General features: G+C 33.4%; 3 protein-coding genes across 12 annotated transcripts; 2 read left to right on the top strand and 1 right to left on the bottom strand.

Annotated features, from left to right (window-relative positions):
• Window positions 1-923: 923 nt before the first annotated feature.
• On the top strand, window positions 924-5,912 carry LOC100258951 (protein DJ-1 homolog C). Of its 2 annotated transcripts, XR_009465393.1 has the most exons (9): window positions 924-1,199; window positions 1,372-1,572; window positions 2,342-2,491; window positions 2,587-2,766; window positions 2,989-3,066; window positions 4,120-4,320; window positions 4,926-5,063; window positions 5,141-5,552; window positions 5,650-5,912. XR_009465393.1 is itself a non-coding variant. In XM_059735923.1 (8 exons), the coding sequence occupies exons 1-8, from the start codon at window positions 1,017-1,019 to the stop codon at window positions 5,351-5,353; spliced, it is 1,344 nt and encodes a 447-aa protein (XP_059591906.1). In that variant the 5' UTR covers window positions 932-1,016; the 3' UTR covers window positions 5,354-5,598. The 2 variants fall into 2 exon arrangements, 1 of the variants encoding a protein (XP_059591906.1); XM_059735923.1 differs by lacking the exon at window positions 5,650-5,912 and having other exon boundaries at window positions 932-1,199; window positions 5,141-5,598.
• Window positions 5,913-5,957: 45 nt separating this feature from the next.
• On the bottom strand, window positions 5,958-10,498 carry LOC100243434 (bZIP transcription factor 46). 8 transcript variants are annotated; one of them, XM_010649444.3, is made up of 5 exons: window positions 10,376-10,497; window positions 8,217-9,379; window positions 7,099-7,170; window positions 6,981-7,007; window positions 5,958-6,477 (listed from the first exon to the last, which is right to left on the bottom strand). In XM_010649444.3, the coding sequence occupies exons 2-5, from the start codon at window positions 9,351-9,353 to the stop codon at window positions 6,406-6,408; spliced, it is 1,308 nt and encodes a 435-aa protein (XP_010647746.1). In that variant the 5' UTR covers window positions 9,354-9,379; window positions 10,376-10,497; the 3' UTR covers window positions 5,958-6,405. The 8 variants fall into 8 exon arrangements, with proteins under 8 accessions (XP_010647746.1, XP_003631613.1, XP_059591905.1 ...); XM_003631565.4 differs by having other exon boundaries at window positions 8,217-9,432; window positions 10,376-10,492; XM_059735922.1 differs by having other exon boundaries at window positions 8,217-9,432; window positions 9,996-10,482.
• Window positions 10,499-18,007: 7,509 nt separating this feature from the next.
• LOC100854677 (pentatricopeptide repeat-containing protein At4g33990) lies at window positions 18,008-22,073 on the top strand. 2 transcript variants are annotated; one of them, XM_010649446.3, is made up of 2 exons: window positions 18,008-18,142; window positions 19,020-22,073. In XM_010649446.3, the coding sequence occupies exons 1-2, from the start codon at window positions 18,135-18,137 to the stop codon at window positions 21,469-21,471; spliced, it is 2,460 nt and encodes an 819-aa protein (XP_010647748.1). In that variant the 5' UTR covers window positions 18,008-18,134; the 3' UTR covers window positions 21,472-22,073. The 2 variants fall into 2 exon arrangements, with proteins under 2 accessions (XP_010647748.1, XP_059591900.1); XM_059735917.1 differs by having other exon boundaries at window positions 18,031-18,132.
• The last annotated feature ends 602 nt before the right edge of the window (window positions 22,074-22,675 follow it).

The raw sequence follows: 22,675 nt of genomic DNA, 5'->3' as shown, positions 1-22,675 counted from the left end.
ATTTTTAATTTTTAATATTTAATAAAAATAAAATATTACAAAAATAAACAATTTAATATTTAACATTATTAAATATCATTTAGTTTAAAGTTCTATTTCAAAAAACTTTTTCTATCGTTTAGAAATATGACGATTACCCTTATATAAATATAATACTTTTGTTGTTCTCATAGTATTGTAGGATCAAATCATAATGATTTGTTACCAATAATATTGATGTTGCCCACTTTAAGCTTAACGGGTCATCGACTTTAAACATGCGTTTATAAATTTAAAATAATTTAATACATACGTAACTTTAAACAAAAAAATTTATGTCCAACATGAAATATCACAATCACGCACACATGTTTATTTGGCACCACAGTCCTATAAAACACAATAAATGTGTTATTTTTTTATGGAGAAGAGTGATTATTTAGACAGCGAGATATATATCATTTATAATAGTTAACTTTCAATCATGTAAATATTATTTACGGGGACATCATAACATAATATCATTTGTAATGATTAACTCCTAATCCCGAGATATCGTCCACTATAGGTCTAAAAGGTTTATATAATTTTAAAATGTGTCTATACGATTGAGATTAATTCATACATATATAAAATTATAAGTTTTTTCATTTTTTTCCCCATTCAATATTCAATATAGGATATTAGACCACTTTAGTTATTTTATTCAAATATAGATTTTTTTTTCAAATTATATGAAATTAACTATATTGATATCTTCTTTATAATAATAAGAGAATTACTATCAATATTTATCCTAATAAGAAAAAAAAAACTAAAACGAAAAATTGAATCAGTTTTCAATAATTACTCAAACCAAAATTTCCTACTGTTTGGGAAAAAAATATTTTTCATTAAAGCAATAATTCATAATATTAGGGGATATTCAATTTTTTTTTTTGTTTATTAGAAAAAAAATGGGGCTCAAACCGGAGAAGCTTCAAAAAATCTGGATATAGTGAGAAACCAGAGCTGAAATTTGCAGTTGATGAAACGCAATGAAGTGTCTGAGTCTATCGCCGCTTCTCTCACCACCTTCTTTGAGCTTCTCTTCTTCCATCAAGACCCCATTTCTGGTGGCTCTCACCTCCACGCCCTCAAAAACACATACTCCCAAACGCTCCTCGAAATCCGCTAAAACTCTCTTTCCAACCACCACCACCTCTCTTCCTCCCAAAAAGGTTGTCGCACTCTCTATTTTTGGTTTCGGACAAAACCCAGAAGGGAAAACGTAGCCGAACGAAATTTTTTTGGCCCTTTTTGCATTTTCCCGGGAATCAAACAGTTTTTTGAGGGGATAAAGTTTTAGGGTTGTGAAGGTCTTAATTTTGTGAGTTTGTGTTATGGACGCAGGTTCTGGTGCCTATTGGATATGGAACGGAGGAAATGGAAGCGGTTATTCTAGTCGACGTTCTGCGGCGAGCTGGTGCGAACGTGGTTGTGGCGTCGGTGGAACCCCAGCTCGAGATTGAGGCTTCTAGCGGCACCAGACTGGTTGCTGATACCTCCATCTCAACATGCTCTGATGAAATTTTTGATCTCATAGCTTTGCCGGTTAGTTTTCAAGAACGTAGATTTCATTATTGCTGATTTTATACATCGTATGATTCATGAATTGGAGAATGGGGTTGTTGTGATAGTGGTTGCAGCAATGCTGCCTGATAATGGTAACTAGAATTTATTAGATTGACAATTGGAGATTTTGGCAAAGAATAAGGTTAGAGAAGTTCCTATCAACTGTTTGAAGCAAAGAGTTTTAGGGGCTTGTGGTGTTAGATGAGGATCCTGCATTAATTGGTAGGGCCATTGAAGAGAAGCAACTAGTACTCAAAATTGGAGGAAAAATTCTAGTTCTTTAGGCCATGTTTGGTTATGCAAATTTGAGGTAAAATGCAAGGGAAAAAAATAAAGAGGAAAATAGAAGGAAAGAAAAAGTAAAGAAAAATTTTAAAAACAGATTTAGAATCAATAAATTATTTTTATATGGTATGTCAAACTCATTAACATATTTAAGTTTTTTTACATAAAAATTAAATAATTTGAAAATGCATAAGTTTCCAAGTAGTTTTAATCATATTTGCTTCTTTTCCGTATTTTTCATAGTAAAACCTATCATGAGAAAATGGTTTTCCTTAACATTTTTTTTCCTTTCATTAGTGCTTTCCTAGAACCAGACATAGCTTTAGATTTCTTGTTCTTTTTATGTTTGCATTTCCCAATTGATGAAATCAATTGTTGTTATTTGTTTTCCCTTTTGCGATGTTTATTCTTCTGATCTGGTTTGATATTTTATAAATGGCTTATATCATGTGCATTGTTTAAGGGAGGAATGCCGGGCTCTGCACGATTGAGGGATAGTGAAATTCTCCGGAAAATTACTAGCAAACACGCTGAGGAAAAAAGGCTGTATGGTGCTATATGTGCTGCTCCAGCCATTACACTTCAACCATGGGGCCTTCTGAGAAGAAAACAGGTAAGTTAGGTGCTTTGTCTTTTGATCAAGTTCTAATGAATTTGAATGTAGGAATGTATTTGGTTGGCTGATTTGGATGTAGTTTCTTGTGCAAGATGACTTGTCACCCAGCATTCATGGACAAGCTTCCAACCTTCAGGGCTGTTAAATCAAATCTACAAGTTTCTGGGGAGCTCACAACAAGCAGAGGCCCCGGAACTGCTTTTGAGTTTGCTTTAGCATTAGTTGATCAACTTTTTGGAGAGTCTGTAGCCAAGGAGGTTGGAGAATTGTTGGTGAGACCTACTACTGTACTGTGTAACTCATTGTACTATTGTTTTGTGCCATTGCTATCAATATTCTCTATTTAAATATTGTGTGTGAAGTGTCAACTATTTTCTGATCAACAGATGGACTTTGATCTCTCTCTTTTCCCCTTATGTGTCTTTTCCTTTTCTTTAAATGTATTATGTGGCTAATCAGCTTGAGCTAACTCTATTTTGTGTCTTTCATGTCAGCTGATGCGTACTGCTGAGGACAATCATAAAAAGGAAGAGTTTAATGAAGTTGAATGGTCAGTTGATCATAGTCCTCATGTAAGTATTCCTTTTATTCTCAACTATTTTGTCAAGGGTTCAGTGGATATGATTGTTGGTTTTGGGGTATTTTTTGAGGTTACTTGCTTTTGTGGTTTCATGTCTTGGATCCGACTTTTGTGGCTTGAACTTTGGTTATTAACGTGACTAAATTGGATTTTGTATTAGTTACTAAGTAACATTAAGTTCACATATTCTAGCATTTGTTGTAGTGGTAGGTGGTCATCAAGGATTTACAGTACAAAGTTCCTTTAGATCCATTGGAATATATTGATCCAGATAACTTGGCATATGATATGTTTTGTCCGTTAGAACATGTTTGACTAAACATATGATCACTATTGCTCAACCTTCTAATTGAGGTCCAGGATTTTATCTGTTTTTGTTTCCAGTGTTACCCTGTTCCACACCAAAAGTGAAATAACAGACACCAGATTGCGGTTTGTTCATCCCCTTTCATAGTTTTCACTAGAAATCTTGAAGCAAGTATGTGCTTACACTATATTATTGGAAGAAGTTGCTTCTACAATGTTGCATCTATAGTTGAACCAGACTGGCATTTTCAGGGTTAGGGTTAATGTCTTAAGAGCTTTCACCATATTAGGAGTGTTAATCTTTCTGCTTCTTGTATAACATGTGATGGGAATCATGGGATGTTTAACATCAAAGTGGCTGTTTTCATTTGTCTACATTTGTAGCCATTCAATAGTCTTGTTTGCAGAGATTCTTCTTTTATGGTGAACTTTCTTATCAGTAGAGGGTGTGAATCTGAAGGCTATAATGATTTCCAGCATTGAATTTGTTTTCCCAATTATCATGATCTGTGTGCAAATATTGTAGTGTGTTCAGTTCTATTTGCACATTTTTCCAAATTGTTCATCCAAATGTTCTGTTTATGTTTTGCTGATTCCCCCAATTCCTGTAAACTGAAACACTTCCCATAATGTTTGTTTAGATTCATCGGGCTCCAATGGTCACAGTGCTTTTTCTTTTCTTCTGTCTAATTTTAGCCCTCTAAACTCGATATTTTCTCATCATTCAAGTATGTCACAGGTTCTTGTCCCAGTTGCAAATGGTTCTGAAGAAATTGAAGTGGTTACAGTTGTAGATATTCTACGGCGAGCAAAGGTGGATGTTGTGGTTGCTTCAGTTGAGAAATCTTTGCAGATTTTAGCATCTCGAGGCATTAAACTTATAGCTGACAAGTCAATTGATAATGCTGCTGAATCAATTTATGACTTGATCATTCTTCCGGTGAGACAAACAGAAAGCCTTGAAAATCTAATTGTTCTCTTTGATTTCTAGTTTTCTCAGTAGAATTATCAGAAGTCAAAGATTCTTCGTAAGATTTTGATTTTGTCCTTTGGCATTTCATGGCACTGCTGGTTTTGGTTATATATATATGTGTGTGTGTGTGTGTTGCTTGGAGTCAGAATGAAATCTCAAAATTCTCTTAATATTTTTCTATATTGCTTGGGACCATTGGGTCAGTAAGGACATGCTGCTAATTTCCAGTTATGCTGAATATCTGGTAAATGCAGTTGTCTGCTACTGATTTTGTTGTAGATTCTAGGAATAATCACTTCTTGGTTAAATACCTGTTTACTCTCTCAGATATTGATAGTCTGGTACATTTCCAATCCTTTCAACTTCATTCACATGTGCATTCTAGTTATTTTGTATTTTGGTACACTTATCCATTATTTGGAATGATGTGTCTGGACACACAATTTGTTTTTTCAAGAATGCATTGTGTTCCCCACTGTTGTAATTCAAAATCTGGACATAATAAACCTTAAAGTGACTGTCTTTTCTACTCAATCCACATTGCTGACAGGTTGGTTAATTCCAAATTTCAGGGGGGGATTGCTGGTGCTGAGCGGCTGCACAAATCCAAGGTTCTGAAGAAGATGCTCAAAGAACAAGGATCAGCAGGAAGAATATATGGAGCAATCTGCTCCTCGCCAACAGTCTTACATAGACAAGGGTTACTCAAGGTAAGTCGAGACAAGTTGATGTATGCATGCTTCTAAACAGTGGTATTATACACTTATGCTTCCTTGGCCAAAAACAGGGTAAAAGAGCCACCGCTCATCCCTCTGTAGCTAGCAAGCTCACCAATGAAGTAGTGGAGGGAGCTAGGGTAGTTATTGACGGCAAGCTGATTACAAGCAGGGGGCTTGCAACTGCAATAGAATTTGCATTGGCAATTGTTAGCAAGCTTTTTAGTCATGCAAGAGCAAGGAGTGTAGCTGAAGGTCTTGTTTTTGAGTACCCTAAGAGCTAGAGAGACAGTGTCTGGCACTTATGGTTGGAGTTACCCTGCACCAATTCAAGTCAGTGGTTGAAATGAGTCAATTTCTTGCCAGCTGCTTGGGCTTGAAATGAGAATTGGGTTTTTGTAATCAACATCTCAGGATTGTATTTTGTGCTAGTACTGATTTCTGTAAAGGTCTCAAGTATCACAAGCTCCATAACTGACTCAGGTATGTCTCTCATATTCAAACATGATGCTTTTTTAGGGTGCTTTTATGTACAAGGGCTTCATATCCTAATGACTCTGAGCTTGGTTTCTTCTTGTAGATTTTTCTTTGGACTGCTGCAGTTTGGGATTCTTGCTTGAGCCTTCCTTCGTGTTGAATGCTAAGGGGTAAACACTACGAATAGAATTATTTTCACAGAGAAGTAGAACTGATGACTAGAAGAATGCTGGTGCTGAATTCTTGTAGAATCCTGGTTGGGATCTTCTAGTTTGTTTTCCTAGCCACTAATTAATTGGGATAGCAGGATGAAAAGATCCCTTTGGCATTTACCTTTATTTATAGACTAATTTAAACAATTTTATATTGTTTGTGACTCGACATTAAACATCAAAGCAAAAAAGAAAGGAATGAGCAAAAAATAAAACTTATAATTCAAGGCCTAAAAAGGGCATGTCATACATCTGATTACCTAAGCTAATAAATTAGCTTTACATAAAATGCAGAGTACACGCTAGATTGTGGACAACAGTTGAAAATTTAACAACTTCTCAAGTAACCAGCCCAGGGTGCACACTGGACCCATACTCTGTTTTTAACTAGCCTGGGTGCCCTGGCTTATAAAATGAGAAGCAAACAACACACAACCAAAAGGTTTAATCTACGGGATCAAACTACCCTCAGATCATTACTTACAGCACACCCACTTTTAGCTTCTATACAGTCAAGCTGCCCTACCCTTTGTGGAAAAGCATTATTACCCCTACCAAAGATTTAGCACCCAATCCTTATACCTAGGAAAGGGCCAAGTTTGTGTACCCATGCTTTGTCATTAGCTCCACAGATTATTTAATTTACTCTACCAAGGGCCTGTTAGTGTTCTTCTCAAGCAGAGTCTTTTACCTCCCCTTTGCCGAATTGTCTCCAAGATCTGCCCAAAACAAAACAAAGAAAAAGGGTGATCAGTCTCTTTTCCTTCACTGCTACCTTTTAAAACACAACTATATTCAAGGAATGAAATTGAGCTCTGTTTTTAAATTTATCAGGAAGAACAGGGTGTCCCCAATCACAAGGTAAGAGGCCTGTCAAAAGGACAATGCACTCTTGGGAATTAAGACTTGGGGAAGCCATTGCGTACATAGAGAGAGAAAGAGAGAGAGGAACAGCATATTAAAGATTAAACGACTCAATTTCAACTCCTTGGATGGGACTATGGTCATAGTTTTGTTGCAATTAAGATAAAGTAAATCATTACCCACCTCGGTGATGCTACCAACTGCTAAATTACAGTTCTTTCTATTTACTTGATCATTAACAAAATGTAGGCTATGGCGCTTTTAGAGGAACTATGTATATATTATCTTCAATTAAAATTGGAGTTTGCCAATGTAAACTAAGAACAGAGGCAACTGCACAACTAAAAAGGGCTTGTACCTGATTTTTCTGGACTTCCATATCCGCCTGTAGCAATCAAAGAGCAGTAAAGAAGGGTTAGTGGCATTAATTTTCCAAATATCATTTTATAAAAACCAAGGTTTTGACTACACTTAACCTGTTTCTTCTGCAATTCTTCATTCGCCTCTTTCAGTTTTGCAACTTCCATTTCAAGTTCCAAGGTATAAGCCTGGCAGAAACCCCAAAAGAGAAAAGCAATGAAGTAGTATCAAGAAGTAGATTCATCAACAAGACTAACAATTTAACCAAGCAAAGTGCATTGTAAATCAAAACTGTTTGGAGGACCTGGTTTCTACCACAATGCTTTTTGCCCAATTCAAGATGAAACAGTTTCAACTTCATATTACCCCACATCACATGGACATGCTGCATGCTTAAGCTTTCATCAGCTGGGATTTATGTTTTGGTAACAAAGGTCTCCCTGATTTTCCTACACTGTTTCCATATCAGCCTAAGTTGTCCGCTAATCAATTTCAAGACACAGATTGTTTTAGGCCTAGATAAAACAGAAAGGCAGAAGGACTCACATAGTCAATCCCAAATGGTTGTGATTTAATGTCTTGTTGTTATTGAAGAAAAGAAGCAATATCCCACAAAATATAACCTTGACTTCAACCAAATCTTATGACAAGGTGCATAACTATAGTAGCGTTTCATTTAGATGCTATGTTTATGCATAATTGCTTATGAGTATCCTGCTCTAAATTTGCATTTCAGGATAGAAATAGGAGCAGCTACCCTGTTCATCTAAAAGAGCTATACAAAGATAACTTTCTTGCATAATGAGGGATTCCCCTCCAAACAAATCATTTATTTTTGATAGGTAAATTTTTTGTTCCCATTGGGACTTGAACCCGGAACCTCCAACAAACCCTCCCCATCCCTTTACCACTTGAGCCAGGCCTCAAGGGCCCCCACCAAACAAATCATAGGCAACTTCCAGAAAGGATTTCAGATTTAATTTACTTCACAAATTCATTTTAAGAAAATTTTGAAAGACTAAAGACTGCATGAAATGATACAAAGGTTCAAATGAATCTGCCAGAGTCTGACTCAGGATCTATTAAACTATCAGAATCCAACAGCCCACACACATATATGTATACCAGCTTCCTTTTGATTAGCTTGAAGTATCACAAAGAAACTACAAGAGCATCACAAGCAACACAAAATAAATAGTGTGGAACCACTAAAAGATGTATGATGGATATTCACCTGCTTACGAGCTCGTGATCTTGCGGCTGATTCTCTGTTTTTAATCATCCTTCTCTGCCTTCTCTCTACTACTTTCTCCAGTGCACCAGGTTTTCTTCCCCGCTGGCTTCCATTAAACACATAAGGAGCAGGCGATAATGAAGATGTGTTCACATTACTCTTCCCAATTACATCAGAAGATATGTGGCTTGCAGGAGATCCAGAGGCACCCAAAACAGCCCCAGTTCCCAAACCAATCATGGCCATTCCTCCACTCTGTAGCCCACCATTCTGAACCAGACCATTGTTAACCGTAGGATTTGCAATTCCAACCACTGCACCCCGCGTAGGATTTGCAATTCCAACCACTGCACCCCGCACACCCGAGCTAGCAAGCTGAGTGGTGTTTGTTAAATGCATTGGAGAGGAAAAAGCCACAGTCGCTTGCTTGGGAAAGAGTGGCTGATGCTGTTGTTGATGATGGTGATCCTGCTGCTGTTGCTGAGAAGATCTAGCTCCACTCATATTCAAAGCTAGACTAGGAGGTTGATTAGGAACTAAATAATTACTCTCTGTGATCTGGTTAGTTAAAGCACCATTATTTCGACCTGATTGCTGAAACCCAAGCCCTAACCCAGCATGATTGGGCTGTGATGATAAACCGTAAAATCCACTATTATTTGGCCTAACAATTGGTTGAGCATCTTCTCTTACTACCCCTACTCTCACCAAAAACTCTTCCAAAGTCATCTCTCCTAAAGTAGGTTGCCTCTGCTGCAAGTTTGGTGGCCCCCCAACACTACCTTCTTTCAATGCACTATTTTCTTTAAGCAAGTCCTTCCAAACTTCATCAACAGTTTTCTGACTAATTGTCCGAGGCAATGTCAAAGAACCCTGCCGTTGCAAATTCCCACCAGGGACACTCCCTTCTCCACCAGCGGAGGATGTCATATTCTGAGTCTCTTCAGCTGTCCAAATGTTCTTCAAAAGTTCATCCATGTTCATTGATCCAAAATCCTTCCCAACTCCACCCAAGGAGTTTTGGAACTCATCAATGGTCAAGGAGTATATGGAAGGTTGCCGGGTCAAGGAGAAATTTCCCAGTGGCTTACCACCATTTCCTTCTGGCGGCATATCACTGAAGTTCTTGAAATTCATGTTTGATCCTATTTTTTAGTAATTCACTGAAACCCAACAAATGAGAGGTGTCTTATACATCCAACCAATTGAAGCAGATCTGCAAGAAAACCCCAATTTCTTTTTGCTCTCTTTCTTCAAATGTAGACCCAAAATTCATCAAATCAATGAAAGATATGCAAGATGAGACAGAACATTCAAAGCTATCTATGAATAAGCTCTAAGGACCCATCGAAATTAAGGTACTTGGTTCATCATTATCCCAAAACTAAACCCAACCACCACCAAAATATTCAAAACTAGAAAACCCCTATAACTTAACAAACTCAAACTCAAAACCAAAAGCCATAAACATAGAACATCATGTATAATCATCACTACTATATTTAGAAAACAAACACACAATTGAGAAGTCAAGCAGTCAAAACAATCCCAAATCCAGCCTGAAAGAATGAAAACATGAAGAGTAAAACATCACTCTAGAACCCATATTCAAGAATAGGACAAAAACACTGACAAAAGCAAGCAAAATTGTCCTATGCATGCATTGAATTACACAGATCAATCGAAAACCCAAACATCTTTGCTTTCTTGTCTTCAACTTTAGATCCAACCACCCACCAAACACAAAAATGACAAACAAATCATGTCTTTCAATCTCACATCTTTGCGACGAACACTATTCTGTTTGCCTTTACTCTCCAACTTCTGATCCAATTGCACATGAAAGATCAATCAAAAATTAACATAGATCCCTACCCATAATCCTCAGCCATACTAAACCCATAATTCCAAAAACATAAACCCATCAACGAAGAACAAAAATAGAAAGAAAGAAAAAATCACCCCAACTGAAAATTGAAAATTCCCCCATGTCGATGAAAAAAAAAAATCAATAAAACCTTTCAAAAAACGAAAAAACTCATTCAACCCATTAATTAAAAACCAAAACCAAATACCCTAAACCCTAAAAAGAAAAAAGAAAAGGGAAAAAGAAAAAAAAAGAACACTCTGGTGGAGAGTGTAGAGAGAGACCCGTTCACCTTTTTTAATAAATTTGGGCTGTAGGTGGCGCAGTGACTGGTGGCAGTGTCGTTTCCTTGAACTTCTGCGGTGGAGGCGACAAGTGTCGTGGCAACCACGACACGAGTCGACATTTAAGGACGGGGAAGCCCCGATTTTCTATATTTCTTTAATATTGGAGGGAGACGTCGTGGTTGCGCAACGTGGACCAATGGGCAGTGGTCTTTTGACAGCGGTGTGATGTGTACCCAATCAACGAGTGATAGGTGGGAGGCTTCTGACCGTTGGATGTTGCTTTTTTTGTGACAGTTGATATGATGGTTATTTTGTTTGTTGTGCTTGTGGAAGAGTGGATTGGTGGATGAGTCCATACGTCTTTTTATACCCTCCCACACTATTCCCACCACCCTTTAACGGCTCAAATCTAGACATACTTCTTTTATTAAAAAAAGAAAAAAAAAAATATTTTACAAATATTTATTTATATGATAAAAACGTGGGTTACTTCTTAAACATTTTAAATTTCATCGGATATCTTTCTTACTTTAAATAAAATAGAAAATAAATAAAAAAAATTTAATTTACCAGGATTAAATATATTTAGTCAATACCTTAGTAGAGGTGAACGAAATTAATTCTAAAATTATGTGAAGCAATGTGTTCAATAGACAAGCTACTTGCAAAACAACGATAAATTGCATAAATCAATTGTTAAAAAAATTACATTTGAAATTATTATTTTCTCGTGATGTATAGATATTTAGATTAGTTTTATAATAAAAAGTGATCTTAATTGATGTTGAAGAAGTGGTGGGGTACTTAAGATAATTTAAGATGACTTGTTAACATTGTGACATGTGTACCAGATGCTATTACTTTTGTTAGGCAAAACCATCTTCTTTTTAATACTTAATCTCTATTCATATTTAGATATGTATAACGTTGATTTGATTGTGGTGACAAAAACCCTAACTTTGCCCGTGTCCATCTTTTTAATATTAAAAGTGTTAATCTTGTAATAATCACCTTTTTGAGGACATTATTTAAATTACCCTTCTTTTATTGTCTTTATTCTAAATTTTTCAAGATTTAAGATTTTTGTGAGAAAGTTTTTTAATGTTATATAAGTATGAACTCTCCTTAGATATATTTTAAAGTTTTGAAGTTTTTTTACACCAAAAGCGGATAATATATACACAATTAGGTGCAGGTCATTATAAATGGTATAAGAGTTGATCCGGATCAACCTCGATGCAGGGTTTGTTTGGCCCCGTATCAGGTGTTTGTCTATTTGGTTTCACATTTATGTTTGCATAGGGGGGTATTTGTGATATCTCATATTGGGTATCAGAGAAAATGAAGAAAGTTTTTGACGCTATATAAATATAAATTCCTCTTAATCATGTAAATGTGTTAGAAGTTCATCTTAATCATGTAAACGTGTTTTAAAGTCATGAAGACCCCTTGAGGGACCAAAGTGGATAATATATACACAATTGGGTGCGAACCGATACAACTCTTAAGTTCTATGAGAGATTATGTAAATAATGCCTTTTAAAATAGTTTTTAAAAGGCATGTAGACACGTTATAAGTTCATTTTAATCATGTAAACGTGTTATAAACTCCTCTTAATTATGTATGTGTTTTTTAAAATCGTGAGAGCCTAAAGTGGACAATATATACACAATTGGGTACGAATCATTACAAGTCTTAAGTCCCAAGAGAGATTATATAACTAATGCCTCTTAAAATAGTTCTTAAGAGATATCTCGCATGCCATCAAAAGTTTGATCAACCATCATTAAATGAGATAGTCAAAGCCCTTATAAAAAAAAATAGTATCATAGATCAAGGGTCATGAATTTAAGTCATAAAAGTACCATATTGATAAAGGAATTGTTAAGATGAAACAACACAACTCTAAAACCCGGATTCGATCGCCCAAATGATAACTCTTGGAATAGACCCACTCCACACTAAATGGTTTTCTTTATAAAAGTTAAATGCGAAGGAGTCCATTTAAGCATCACCTTTGATAAAGTGCATAAAGCTTATGAAAAAAAAAGTCAATGCATAAAACCCTAAATATTAAATAATCTGAAGTAAAAAAATTATGAAAAAAATAAATAAATGTGCATTACAGCCTCAACTTAATTGCCTCATGGGATGATTTAATGTTCAATAAAGAAAAACCATAAAGAAATCTAAATCGTAGAAATTATGGGAAGGAGAGGAAAAAAATGGACAAAGAGATTCAAAATTTTTTATTTAATTTCTATTTAAAATATTTATTAATTTCTATATTTAATAATAATAAATAATAAATAAAAATTATAACAATAATTATTATTATGCAATTGAAATAGTGATTTAAAAATACAATAAAAATTGATTATTTAACCCTTTTAAATAAGTATAAAAAAAATCCTCTTAAGAAAATCTTTCAAACAAGCTTTAATTTACCAACAAAAAATTTTAAATGTAATATTTTGAAATTCTTCTTATTAAAAAAATTAAAATAAATTTTAGTATTTATTATGTTTAAATTTATATCTTATTTTCCTTGATTTGTTTTTCCCCATTTTCTTGGATTTATTTATTTATTTTTCACCACTCTTTCCTTCAATTTTCTCAACAACCCCACCAAGTAATAATTATCATAAAATTTCCACCCCACACACCCACAATCATCTAGTTTTGAGATAGAAGGAGGCTCATGCTCAAGGTAGAGAAAGCAAATCCAATGCTTTAGCTTTAGCTTAAAGTTCAATCATAACGATTATAATTATAACGTGTGATATGGGGACATGAACCAACATCTCCTAAAATCTTGAATCCAATGTTCTTGCAAAACATTAGAAAAATATTATAATATTGAACCGATATTCATTTAACTTTTAATCTCGATCGTCGAAAATGTATAACTAAATTCAGATCATTAGATGAGGGGTATAAACATGAGATCGGAGTATAAAAAAAAAATTGACATTAGGTATAAATAATAGAATCAAGATACAAGAGAATAAAATGAAGGTATAAAGTAGTAATAAAAGTTAACTACGTATGTGACGCATTGTCATTGATTTCTTTCTGGTATGATTTCTGGTATGAATCGATTCAATAAGTACCAATTATTCTAGCTACGAAAAAAATATCAAACACAAATATTATATTTTCTTTCTCCAATTTTAAACTTTAAACAATGAATAGGATAAGGTCAAAAAGCACAAAAGGTCACCCTCATGTGCGAATGGATTCCCAAATGACCAACTTTGATTTGATCCCTTATCTCCTTCCCACTCCCCACTATCATCTCCAAACCCTAGGCATGGACACAAATAAAACAAAGGGTATAGGATTATCTTTTGGCATAGTGGTAGCATAGAAATAGGGTACAAGATCTCTTGACCTAATTTTTTCTTTCTAATTTTGGAAATGAACTTGATACTCACTCCAAATAAGCCCTAAGCCATCAATATAATCTAATTTAAAATAGGATCTACAATGAGATAATATACAAATAATGTTAATTTTATTAAACCTAAAGTGTTAGCAACTTTAAAGATACGTGATTTTTTTTTTAAATAACTGAAAGTATGATACATCGTATCCAATATCATATTTTCATATTAAACCAATATAAATTTATTAAAAACTTTAGTTTGAAAAATTATAACCAAATTAAGAGTCCGTTTGGCAGTGATTTTTAAAAGTGTTTCTACCCTTAAAAACACTTTTATGTGTTTTTGGGATGAAAATAAAATGTTGGCAAATTTTAAAAAACACTTTTAAAAATCTGGAAAAACACTTGAAGTGATTTTTAGAGAATCACTTGACAGGTGTTTTTTTTAAAAAAACACTTCAATTTTTTTGAAATATTCCAAAAATGCCCCCCAGTGATAAATCAATTAGAAAAATCTTTTTTTTTTATTTATAGAAATTAATAGGTGGTCATATATTGTTTTACTTTTAAAATTATCTTTTATTCAATGTTTTTATTTATTTATTGATTTAGATGTTTTTTGTAAATATTTTTTAAAATTTTAGTATAGTGATAAAAAAATTATTATTTTTAATTAGAAAAGTCTTTTTTTTTTTTAGAAATTAATAGGTAATCATATATTGTTTTAATTTTAAAATTATCTTTTATTCAATGTTATTTTTTTAGTGATTTAGATGTTTTTTCATTAATAAAAAGTTTTTTTTGTTTATCATACCATTTTTTTTAATTAAAATTGTATGTCCTTTTTAATAATTTATTAATATTAAAAGTGTTTTTATATTTATACAATATATTATCAAAAACACTTTAGAATCATTTTTTCTGATTATCATAAAAGTGTTTTTCACAAAAACACTATAGCAGAAAACACTTCAAATAAAAACACTTCTACTAGAATCACTACCAAACGGGCTCTAAAAAAAATTAAATCTTAAACATGAAATATTGGAAATGTTAAGGTACCAAACCGATACCTATTAAACTTTAAATCTCAATCGTTGAATACATATAATAAAATTTAAATCATCTTACACATAAATATGCAAATAAATAAAATTGAAGGATTAGTGAACATATTTTGATTATCGAGATGAACCTTAAAATATTTAATATTAATTTTTTTTTATTACACGTGTGTGTGGAAGCTAGGTAGGATGCAACATGAACCCTAACCATTGAGCCAAGAAGGATCTAGTGTGGGCAAAAAGGAAGTATTCTATGATAGCAATAATGAGATGCCCTCACCCATATCATTTTATGATTACCCACAAAGCTTAAGATAATAATAATAATAAAAGCAAAAATGCTATGATGATGTTATATATATATAATATAGGATTTGACCATGATATTAAAGAATTATTTTTTTGGTACTATACCAAAAGCTGATCCTAATCGTAAAATGACATGACACGTGTCCAATAGAATCATATTATTTTATGTCTAATAAATACAATTGTATTATTATTATTATTTTATTTTTTTATTTCTTTGTATCTTCAATTTTTCGTAGAACTTGGGGATGTGATACAATGAGGTGGCATAGTATTTAATGTATGATGTGGAGTGTGGGCATGTGCATGGGCATGGAGGACAGCGAGAATCAAGGCTAAGTAACCCACGAAATATTCTATATCTGGTCGTGACGGTGCCCGGTGGGGCTCCACCCAATATGTGTTTGAGTCTGATTGGTGGATCCGAAACAGAAAGTCATGGTGGCCCCACTCACCCATTTTCCACCAATCTGACGCTAGCTTCTGCCAGGTGGCGTCACATGTACGTCTCTCTTTTTTACATTTCTTTTCACGTGCTATCTCCCCTCTCATGAAATTACCAAACTACCCTCCCCAATTCCCCCACCTGTTTTAAATTTTAATATTTTTACTTTTTCTATGCTCTTTATTTTAAAAAAATTATTGCATATGTACGTTTAGAGATAGCAATGAGGTGGTTTCCACCTGGACGGTTCCTCACGATTATATATAATAATTTTATTTTACTATTTTTAATATATAGATGATAATAAAATATGTTTTAATAAAATAAGTTATAAAAAATATAATTATTTAATTATTTATAAAATATATTATTTTAATATAATTAAAAAAATTAAAAGTAATTTTAAAAAAAATTCAAAAAAAAGTTAACGGGGCAAGGTGAGAAGGATATGAGAATTTCTAATACCCGCTTCGTCTTTGGATGGGGGCAACCCATTGCAAACCTGCCCTATTGTCATCGTACATTAAAGATAAAATATTACAAATGATTATTTAAAAAAAATATTTAGATACTTAAAATCTCGTATAATTATTTTTTTATTATTTTCAAAAAAAAAATTTTGAGCATGACTTTAAAAATATTATCCATAAATAATTAGGGTCTGTTTGGAAACTTTTTCTATTTTTCATAACAAAAAACCTGAAAAACTTATTTGATGATCAACAAAATGTTTTTTGACCAGGTTGTTCTCTAATAAATTTTTTAAAGTTATTTTATATCATTTTCATTTATTTTTTATGACTATTTTAAAAAATAAGTATATAAACATTTAAAATGATTAAAAATAAAATACTACTCATAAAAATCATTTTAAAAACATATTTAAAAATATTTTAAGTCTTCAAATAAATTTTTGTTTTATAAAACATTAAAAAAATAGTTTTCAAAAATTATGTTAAAAGACAATTACCCAACAAAGACTTAATACCTTATTTTGGTATTCTAAACTAAGCCTGATGGGCATTGCATCGTAAATTTTAGACTCATCCAGTAATATTTTTTAATATTAAGTATTAATAAAAAAAAAAAACTTAGTATTTCTATAGATTTTTGAAAATAATTTATAAAATTTTGTCAAACTTTTCAAATATTAAAAAAAATCACTTGAAATTATAAAATAATAAATTTGGTGAAAAAGACTAAGAATCAAAAGGGATAAAAAGTTATAAATAAATTACAATCTCAACATGGAGGATATGCTTTTTTAATATCGACATCAAAGAACCTTCTCGAAAAGCATCTTCATGTGGGTGCCTTTCAACATAACAACACATATACAAAAGCTTCCAACCTTTAATCTCTCTTCTTTTTATAACCTTTTAAATATAAAAATTTATTCTCTTCGAAATCCCAAAAAAGTAGATACTATTTTTTTATTTATTAAAAAAATATGGTTATTTATGATTTGTTGCTTCTGATTCTTCAAATCCAATCCAACTTAAAAAAAATAAAATAAAATATCTGTTTAATAACGGTTTTTTATTTTTAAATAAAAAACAAAATAAACACGTAATAAAAATTATTTTCTATTTTTTGTTTTTAAGAATATAAATGAGTAGATGTTAGATAGATTAATTTAATAACTTAAAATGATTTAATAACTTAATTTAAGTCATTAAATAAATTAAATATATTTGATAAAAATAACTTAATAATATGACTTAAAGCAAAAAAATAATTTTAAGCAATAAGTAATTAAATTCATATCTTTATTTTATCTTTTTACCATCATTTGTCATAATTACCTTTGTTATCCTTTTTACTATTCTCCGATCTCTTTTGTTATTTTATGAATTCTACTGTTACTCAACATCCTTTATTATAGTTATAATTGATGAGAAAAAATATATTAATTTGATGATTTAGAATAAATTTTAAGTTAATTTTATCAAACAGTTTTAATATTTAAAGTAAGAATTAAGTAATAAGTTTTAATTTAATAATTTAAGTATAATTTAACTTAAAATAAACTTAAGTCATTAAGTTTTACCAAACATCCCCTAAGATGTTTTTAAAAAACATCTTTTAATTGTTTTAACCTATTTTTTTAGGAATATTTAAAAATAATAATGATATAAATATATAAAATGATTAAAAATAAAGCACTAGATATAAAATTTGTTTTTAAAACATATTTAAAAATATTAAAAACATTTTCAGTTTTTAAACAAATTTTTTTTTTTTATAAAACATAAAAAAAAATAAAAAATGCAGATCTTAAAAACTGTTTTTAAGTACTATTTTCGAAAATAGTTATGAAATAGGCCAAAAGAGTCGGTTACGATAGAATTGGGTTGGGATACTGGATTGGGCTACTGGACATGGGTTATAAAATGGGCCGGATCTGGACTCATAATTAGGCTATCAAAGTGGGATGGGTCGGGTGACCCGGTTAACATGGTCATCTCCCAGATCTCTAAAACCCTAACTCCAAAACCCTTATTGAAGTGATTCCAAATTTTAGTGGATCTCTCGTTATTGCAAAGGAGCTACATGTATGTTCAGGTGCAGTTTCTTGTTCTATGGTTCTTCAATTTCGTAATAAATTTACTGGCTTCTCTGCCAGGATTGCTCTTGTTGCTCCGTTTGGTTGCCGAGAAAATGTAGCAAAGAGGAGAAAACCTAAATTTTAATGCTATGTTTCATGCCATTCGGGGCCCAAGATTCAATTTTATATTTTATTTTGTTTACCATTATCTTCATATCAGTAACCAAGCGAAATGTATAGGTAGGCGTTTGTGGGGTTTTTTCTTTTGGCTTGAATTTGTAGGTTTTTGATATTTTAAAAAAAAATTGGACAACTTCTGATTGTATAATTTAGGTTTTGTATGTAACGTAATGAAGAGGGGAGAAGAAGTGCACTTTGATGTAAGTTTAAATTGGCAATTTTTGGTTGGAGAGAAAAGGGTGGAAAATGAAAACAAAATATTGAGACTTAATTATTATCTATTATCTGGTGCAATGGTAAGAATCTGGAACTTGATTGGTGGGACCAGCATTGTAGAATGACCTTCTTTCCCCCCCCCCCCCCCCCCCCCCCCCCCCCTTTTTTTTTTTTTTTTGGAAACATGAAAAACGTATCCAAGAAAGTAAAATAATCGTGTAAGGTTTAGTAGAGTGGTTTTTGTAATCTCATTATTTCAAATAATGAAGAATTCAATATTCAGAACTTCAATTTATTTTATTTTCCTGAATTTGATCAGTAACCAATTGGGGTGTAAAATTTGATAGGTTAATGTTGTGTTTTTGTTCCCTGAATGCATTCATTTTTAAGAATAATCACTGGTTTTGATATTTTGTGTTCAAGTGCTTGTTAAAACATGAGTGTATGTTCTGGATTTTGCACTCCATTGCTGATATGAGCGTTTGTTTTGATATCCAGATTGGCGCCAACCTTGAAAAGTAGGTACACTTCAAAATTTCTGCCACCACGTAGACGACCTATCCAATTATTTTCTGCAGCCAGAAGTTCTCCACAGTTCTCATCATATGGCCTTGGAAACCAGAATGAAGAGATTGATTTCAATTTTTTATTTGACTCCAGCACCAAAACCCCCTTTGCAAAGTGCCTTCATGCCCTTCTTGTGGTGGCGGGGAAAGTTCAAAGCATTTTTATCTCAACCCGACTTGTCAATCTTTACGCTAACCTTGGTGATGTATCCTTGTCTCGCTGCACCTTTGATCAGATCCCACAAAAGGATGTCTATGCCTGGAACTCAATGATATCTGCCTATGTTCATAATGGCCATTTCCATGAAGCCATAGGCTGTTTCTATCAGCTGTTATTGGTGTCCGAAATTCGACCTGATTTTTACACTTTTCCTCCAGTGTTGAAAGCTTGCGGAACTCTAGTTGATGGGAGGAAGATTCATTGCTGGGCTTTCAAACTGGGTTTCCAATGGAATGTATTTGTGGCTGCTTCCTTGATCCATATGTATTCTCGGTTTGGTTTTACAGGTATTGCCCGTAGCTTGTTTGATGATATGCCGTTTCGAGATATGGGTTCTTGGAATGCCATGATTTCTGGGCTCATTCAAAATGGAAATGCTGCACAGGCATTGGATGTCTTAGATGAAATGAGATTGGAGGGAATAAAGATGAATTTTGTTACAGTTGTCAGCATTCTTCCTGTCTGTCCACAATTGGGGGACATTTCAACTGCAATGCTAATCCATTTGTATGTCATAAAACATGGGTTAGAGTTTGACTTATTTGTGTCTAATGCCTTGATTAATATGTATGCTAAATTTGGTAACTTGGAGGATGCACGGAAAGCTTTTCAACAAATGTTTATAACAGATGTAGTGTCATGGAACTCAATAATTGCTGCCTATGAGCAGAATGATGATCCAGTCACTGCACATGGGTTCTTTGTCAAAATGCAACTTAATGGATTTCAGCCTGATTTATTAACACTAGTGAGTTTAGCTTCTATTGTTGCTCAGTCTAGGGATTGTAAAAATAGCAGATCTGTTCACGGATTCATCATGAGAAGGGGTTGGCTTATGGAAGATGTTGTCATTGGAAATGCAGTTGTGGACATGTATGCAAAATTGGGTCTTCTAGATTCTGCACATAAAGTTTTTGAGATAATCCCAGTTAAAGATGTGATTTCATGGAACACTTTGATAACAGGTTATGCTCAAAATGGTCTTGCAAGTGAGGCAATTGAAGTATATAAAATGATGGAAGAGTGCAAGGAGATCATACCTAATCAAGGGACTTGGGTTAGCATTCTGCCAGCTTATGCGCATGTTGGAGCCTTGCAACAAGGAATGAAAATTCATGGGCGGGTGATTAAGACCAATCTCCACTTGGATGTTTTTGTGGCTACCTGCCTCATTGATGTGTATGGAAAATGTGGAAGATTGGTTGATGCAATGTCCTTGTTCTATCAAGTGCCCCAAGAGAGTTCTGTCACTTGGAATGCCATAATATCCTGTCATGGAATTCATGGACATGCTGAGAAAACTCTAAAGCTATTTGGAGAAATGCTAGATGAGGGGGTTAAGCCTGATCATGTTACATTTGTCTCGTTATTGTCAGCTTGTAGCCATTCGGGTTTTGTTGAGGAGGGTAAATGGTGCTTTCGTCTGATGCAGGAGTATGGAATTAAGCCTAGTTTGAAGCACTATGGGTGCATGGTAGACTTGCTTGGTCGAGCTGGTTATCTAGAAATGGCATATGATTTTATAAAGGACATGCCTTTACAGCCTGATGCTTCCATCTGGGGTGCCCTTCTTGGCGCTTGTAGAATACATGGGAATATTGAGTTGGGTAAATTCGCTTCAGATCGCTTATTTGAAGTTGATTCAAAAAATGTTGGATATTATGTTCTGTTGTCAAATATTTATGCTAATGTTGGGAAATGGGAGGGAGTTGATAAAGTGAGATCACTGGCTAGAGAGAGGGGATTGAAGAAAACTCCCGGTTGGAGCACAATTGAAGTGAACCGCAAGGTTGATGTCTTTTATACTGGGAACCAATCCCATCCGAAATGCAAGGAGATATATGAGGAGTTGCGAGTTTTGACTGCCAAAATGAAGAGCCTTGGTTATATTCCAGACTATAGCTTTGTGTTGCAGGATGTCGAGGAGGACGAAAAAGAGCATATCCTCACTAGTCATAGCGAGAGATTAGCTATTGCATTTGGAATCATTAGCACCCCTCCTAAAAGTCCTATCCGGATCTTCAAGAACTTGAGGGTTTGTGGGGATTGCCACAATGCAACTAAATTCATCTCAAGGATTACCCAGAGGGAGATTGTAGTGAGGGATTCTAATCGCTTCCATCACTTCAAGGATGGAATATGTTCTTGTGGAGACTACTGGTGACATGGATCTTCATAAACTATTGAGAAGACTCCTAGTTCAGATTGTTGTTGTCATCACATGTCAGCCAACTTGTGGGGGTTTTGAATATCAGAAGCCTAGAGAATTTAATTCTAATTCGTTTTCCTCTATCCATAACACTGCATTTGCATTTGAGCATAAGAACATATACATTTCTTCGAATTCGGTTTTCCTTATCTGAGTCATCCTTGGCAGCTTCGCTTGATGTTTAAGAAAGAAGAATACTGTTCTAATGTGAAAATGAAATTTTTGTGGAATACAAGCTCTAGTCTAATAAGGTCTTCTCATCTATCTTTGTGTTATATTCTTGGTTGGGTGATGGTAGACGATGAGGCTTTGAATTACATGAGCTGGTCTCCCTGGATATGTCCTCTCAACTGTTTTCCACAAGCTGAGATATTGCTTCTTATCAATCATGATTCATGGGTGTGTAGGTACAGGGATACAAAAAATAGAGATTATATAGCATTGGTCAAGTAGTCAATGCATCTTGATTATGTAAGGACATGATTTAGATATTGCCTATGTGGAGCTAAAGTTGGAAAAGGAAATTAAAAATAAATTCAGAGCACTTTTCTGAAGCCTGAACTAGACCTTGTTTTTCTTTCTTGTGAATTCCATCATGTTTTCTATTCATGGAGGAAAATGATAGATGGGGTCCCTTTTGCAGCAGCTTTCAGTGTGAAGTCTTATTTTTTTTATTTTTTATAACCATGGATGTCTGGGCCAATTTATGCGCATTTCGATTAATTCCACGAGATCCTGAAGTTAACAACAGGTAAATCTCCGGCTTTGAATCCAACTTAATGTAAATACTCAACATGGCTGTATCAAGTGATGGTCAAATTGAAACGATTTTTAATCAAATTAAGAATGTTTTTAACAATGATCTTATAAAGTGTTTTTAATCTTTCTAATATTTGAAAATTTTAACTTTCAAGTTTTAAAAAAGTTAAAAACACTTTTAAGAAGCACGATCTTAATTCTTAACACACTCTAAATATAAATGATAATAATAATACAAACAACAAATAAATAAGAAAAAACCGTAAGAGAGGACAATTTTTTTTATTTTTTTATTTATTTTAATAATGGTTCAACAAACTTGCCATTGTCTATTCTTTTCTATCTTGAATCCTAAGTCTGAAGGTTTGTTTATTTCGGTCCAAGGCTTTAAAACCTTTTA

This window comes from Vitis vinifera, chromosome 3 (assembly GCF_030704535.1).
Source record: "Vitis vinifera cultivar Pinot Noir 40024 chromosome 3, ASM3070453v1".
NCBI classification, from domain to species: domain Eukaryota; kingdom Viridiplantae; phylum Streptophyta; class Magnoliopsida; order Vitales; family Vitaceae; genus Vitis; species Vitis vinifera.
This window is presented reverse-complemented; position numbering and strand designations above follow the sequence as displayed.

Bases quoted from the DNA above. Each gene is read 5' to 3' on its own strand.
- LOC100258951 (XM_059735923.1), top strand. From the start codon at position 1,017: ATGAAGTGTCTGAGTCTATCGCCGCTTCTCTCACCACCTTCTTTGAGC. The intron at 1,573-2,341 runs GTTAGTTTTCAA...GCATTGTTTAAG, and splicing joins TTGATCTCATAGCTTTGCCG to GGAGGAATGCCGGGCTCTGC. The intron at 2,767-2,988 runs GTGAGACCTACT...CTTTCATGTCAG, and splicing joins AGGAGGTTGGAGAATTGTTG to CTGATGCGTACTGCTGAGGA.
- LOC100243434 (XM_059735921.1), bottom strand. From the start codon at position 9,353: ATGAATTTCAAGAACTTCAGTGATATGCCGCCAGAAGGAAATGGTGGT. The intron at 7,171-8,216 runs GTGAATATCCAT...GGTTTCTGCCAG, and splicing joins GATCACGAGCTCGTAAGCAG to GCTTATACCTTGGAACTTGA. The intron at 7,008-7,098 runs GTTAAGTGTAGT...TGATTGCTACAG, and splicing joins AAGAATTGCAGAAGAAACAG to GCGGATATGGAAGTCCAGAA.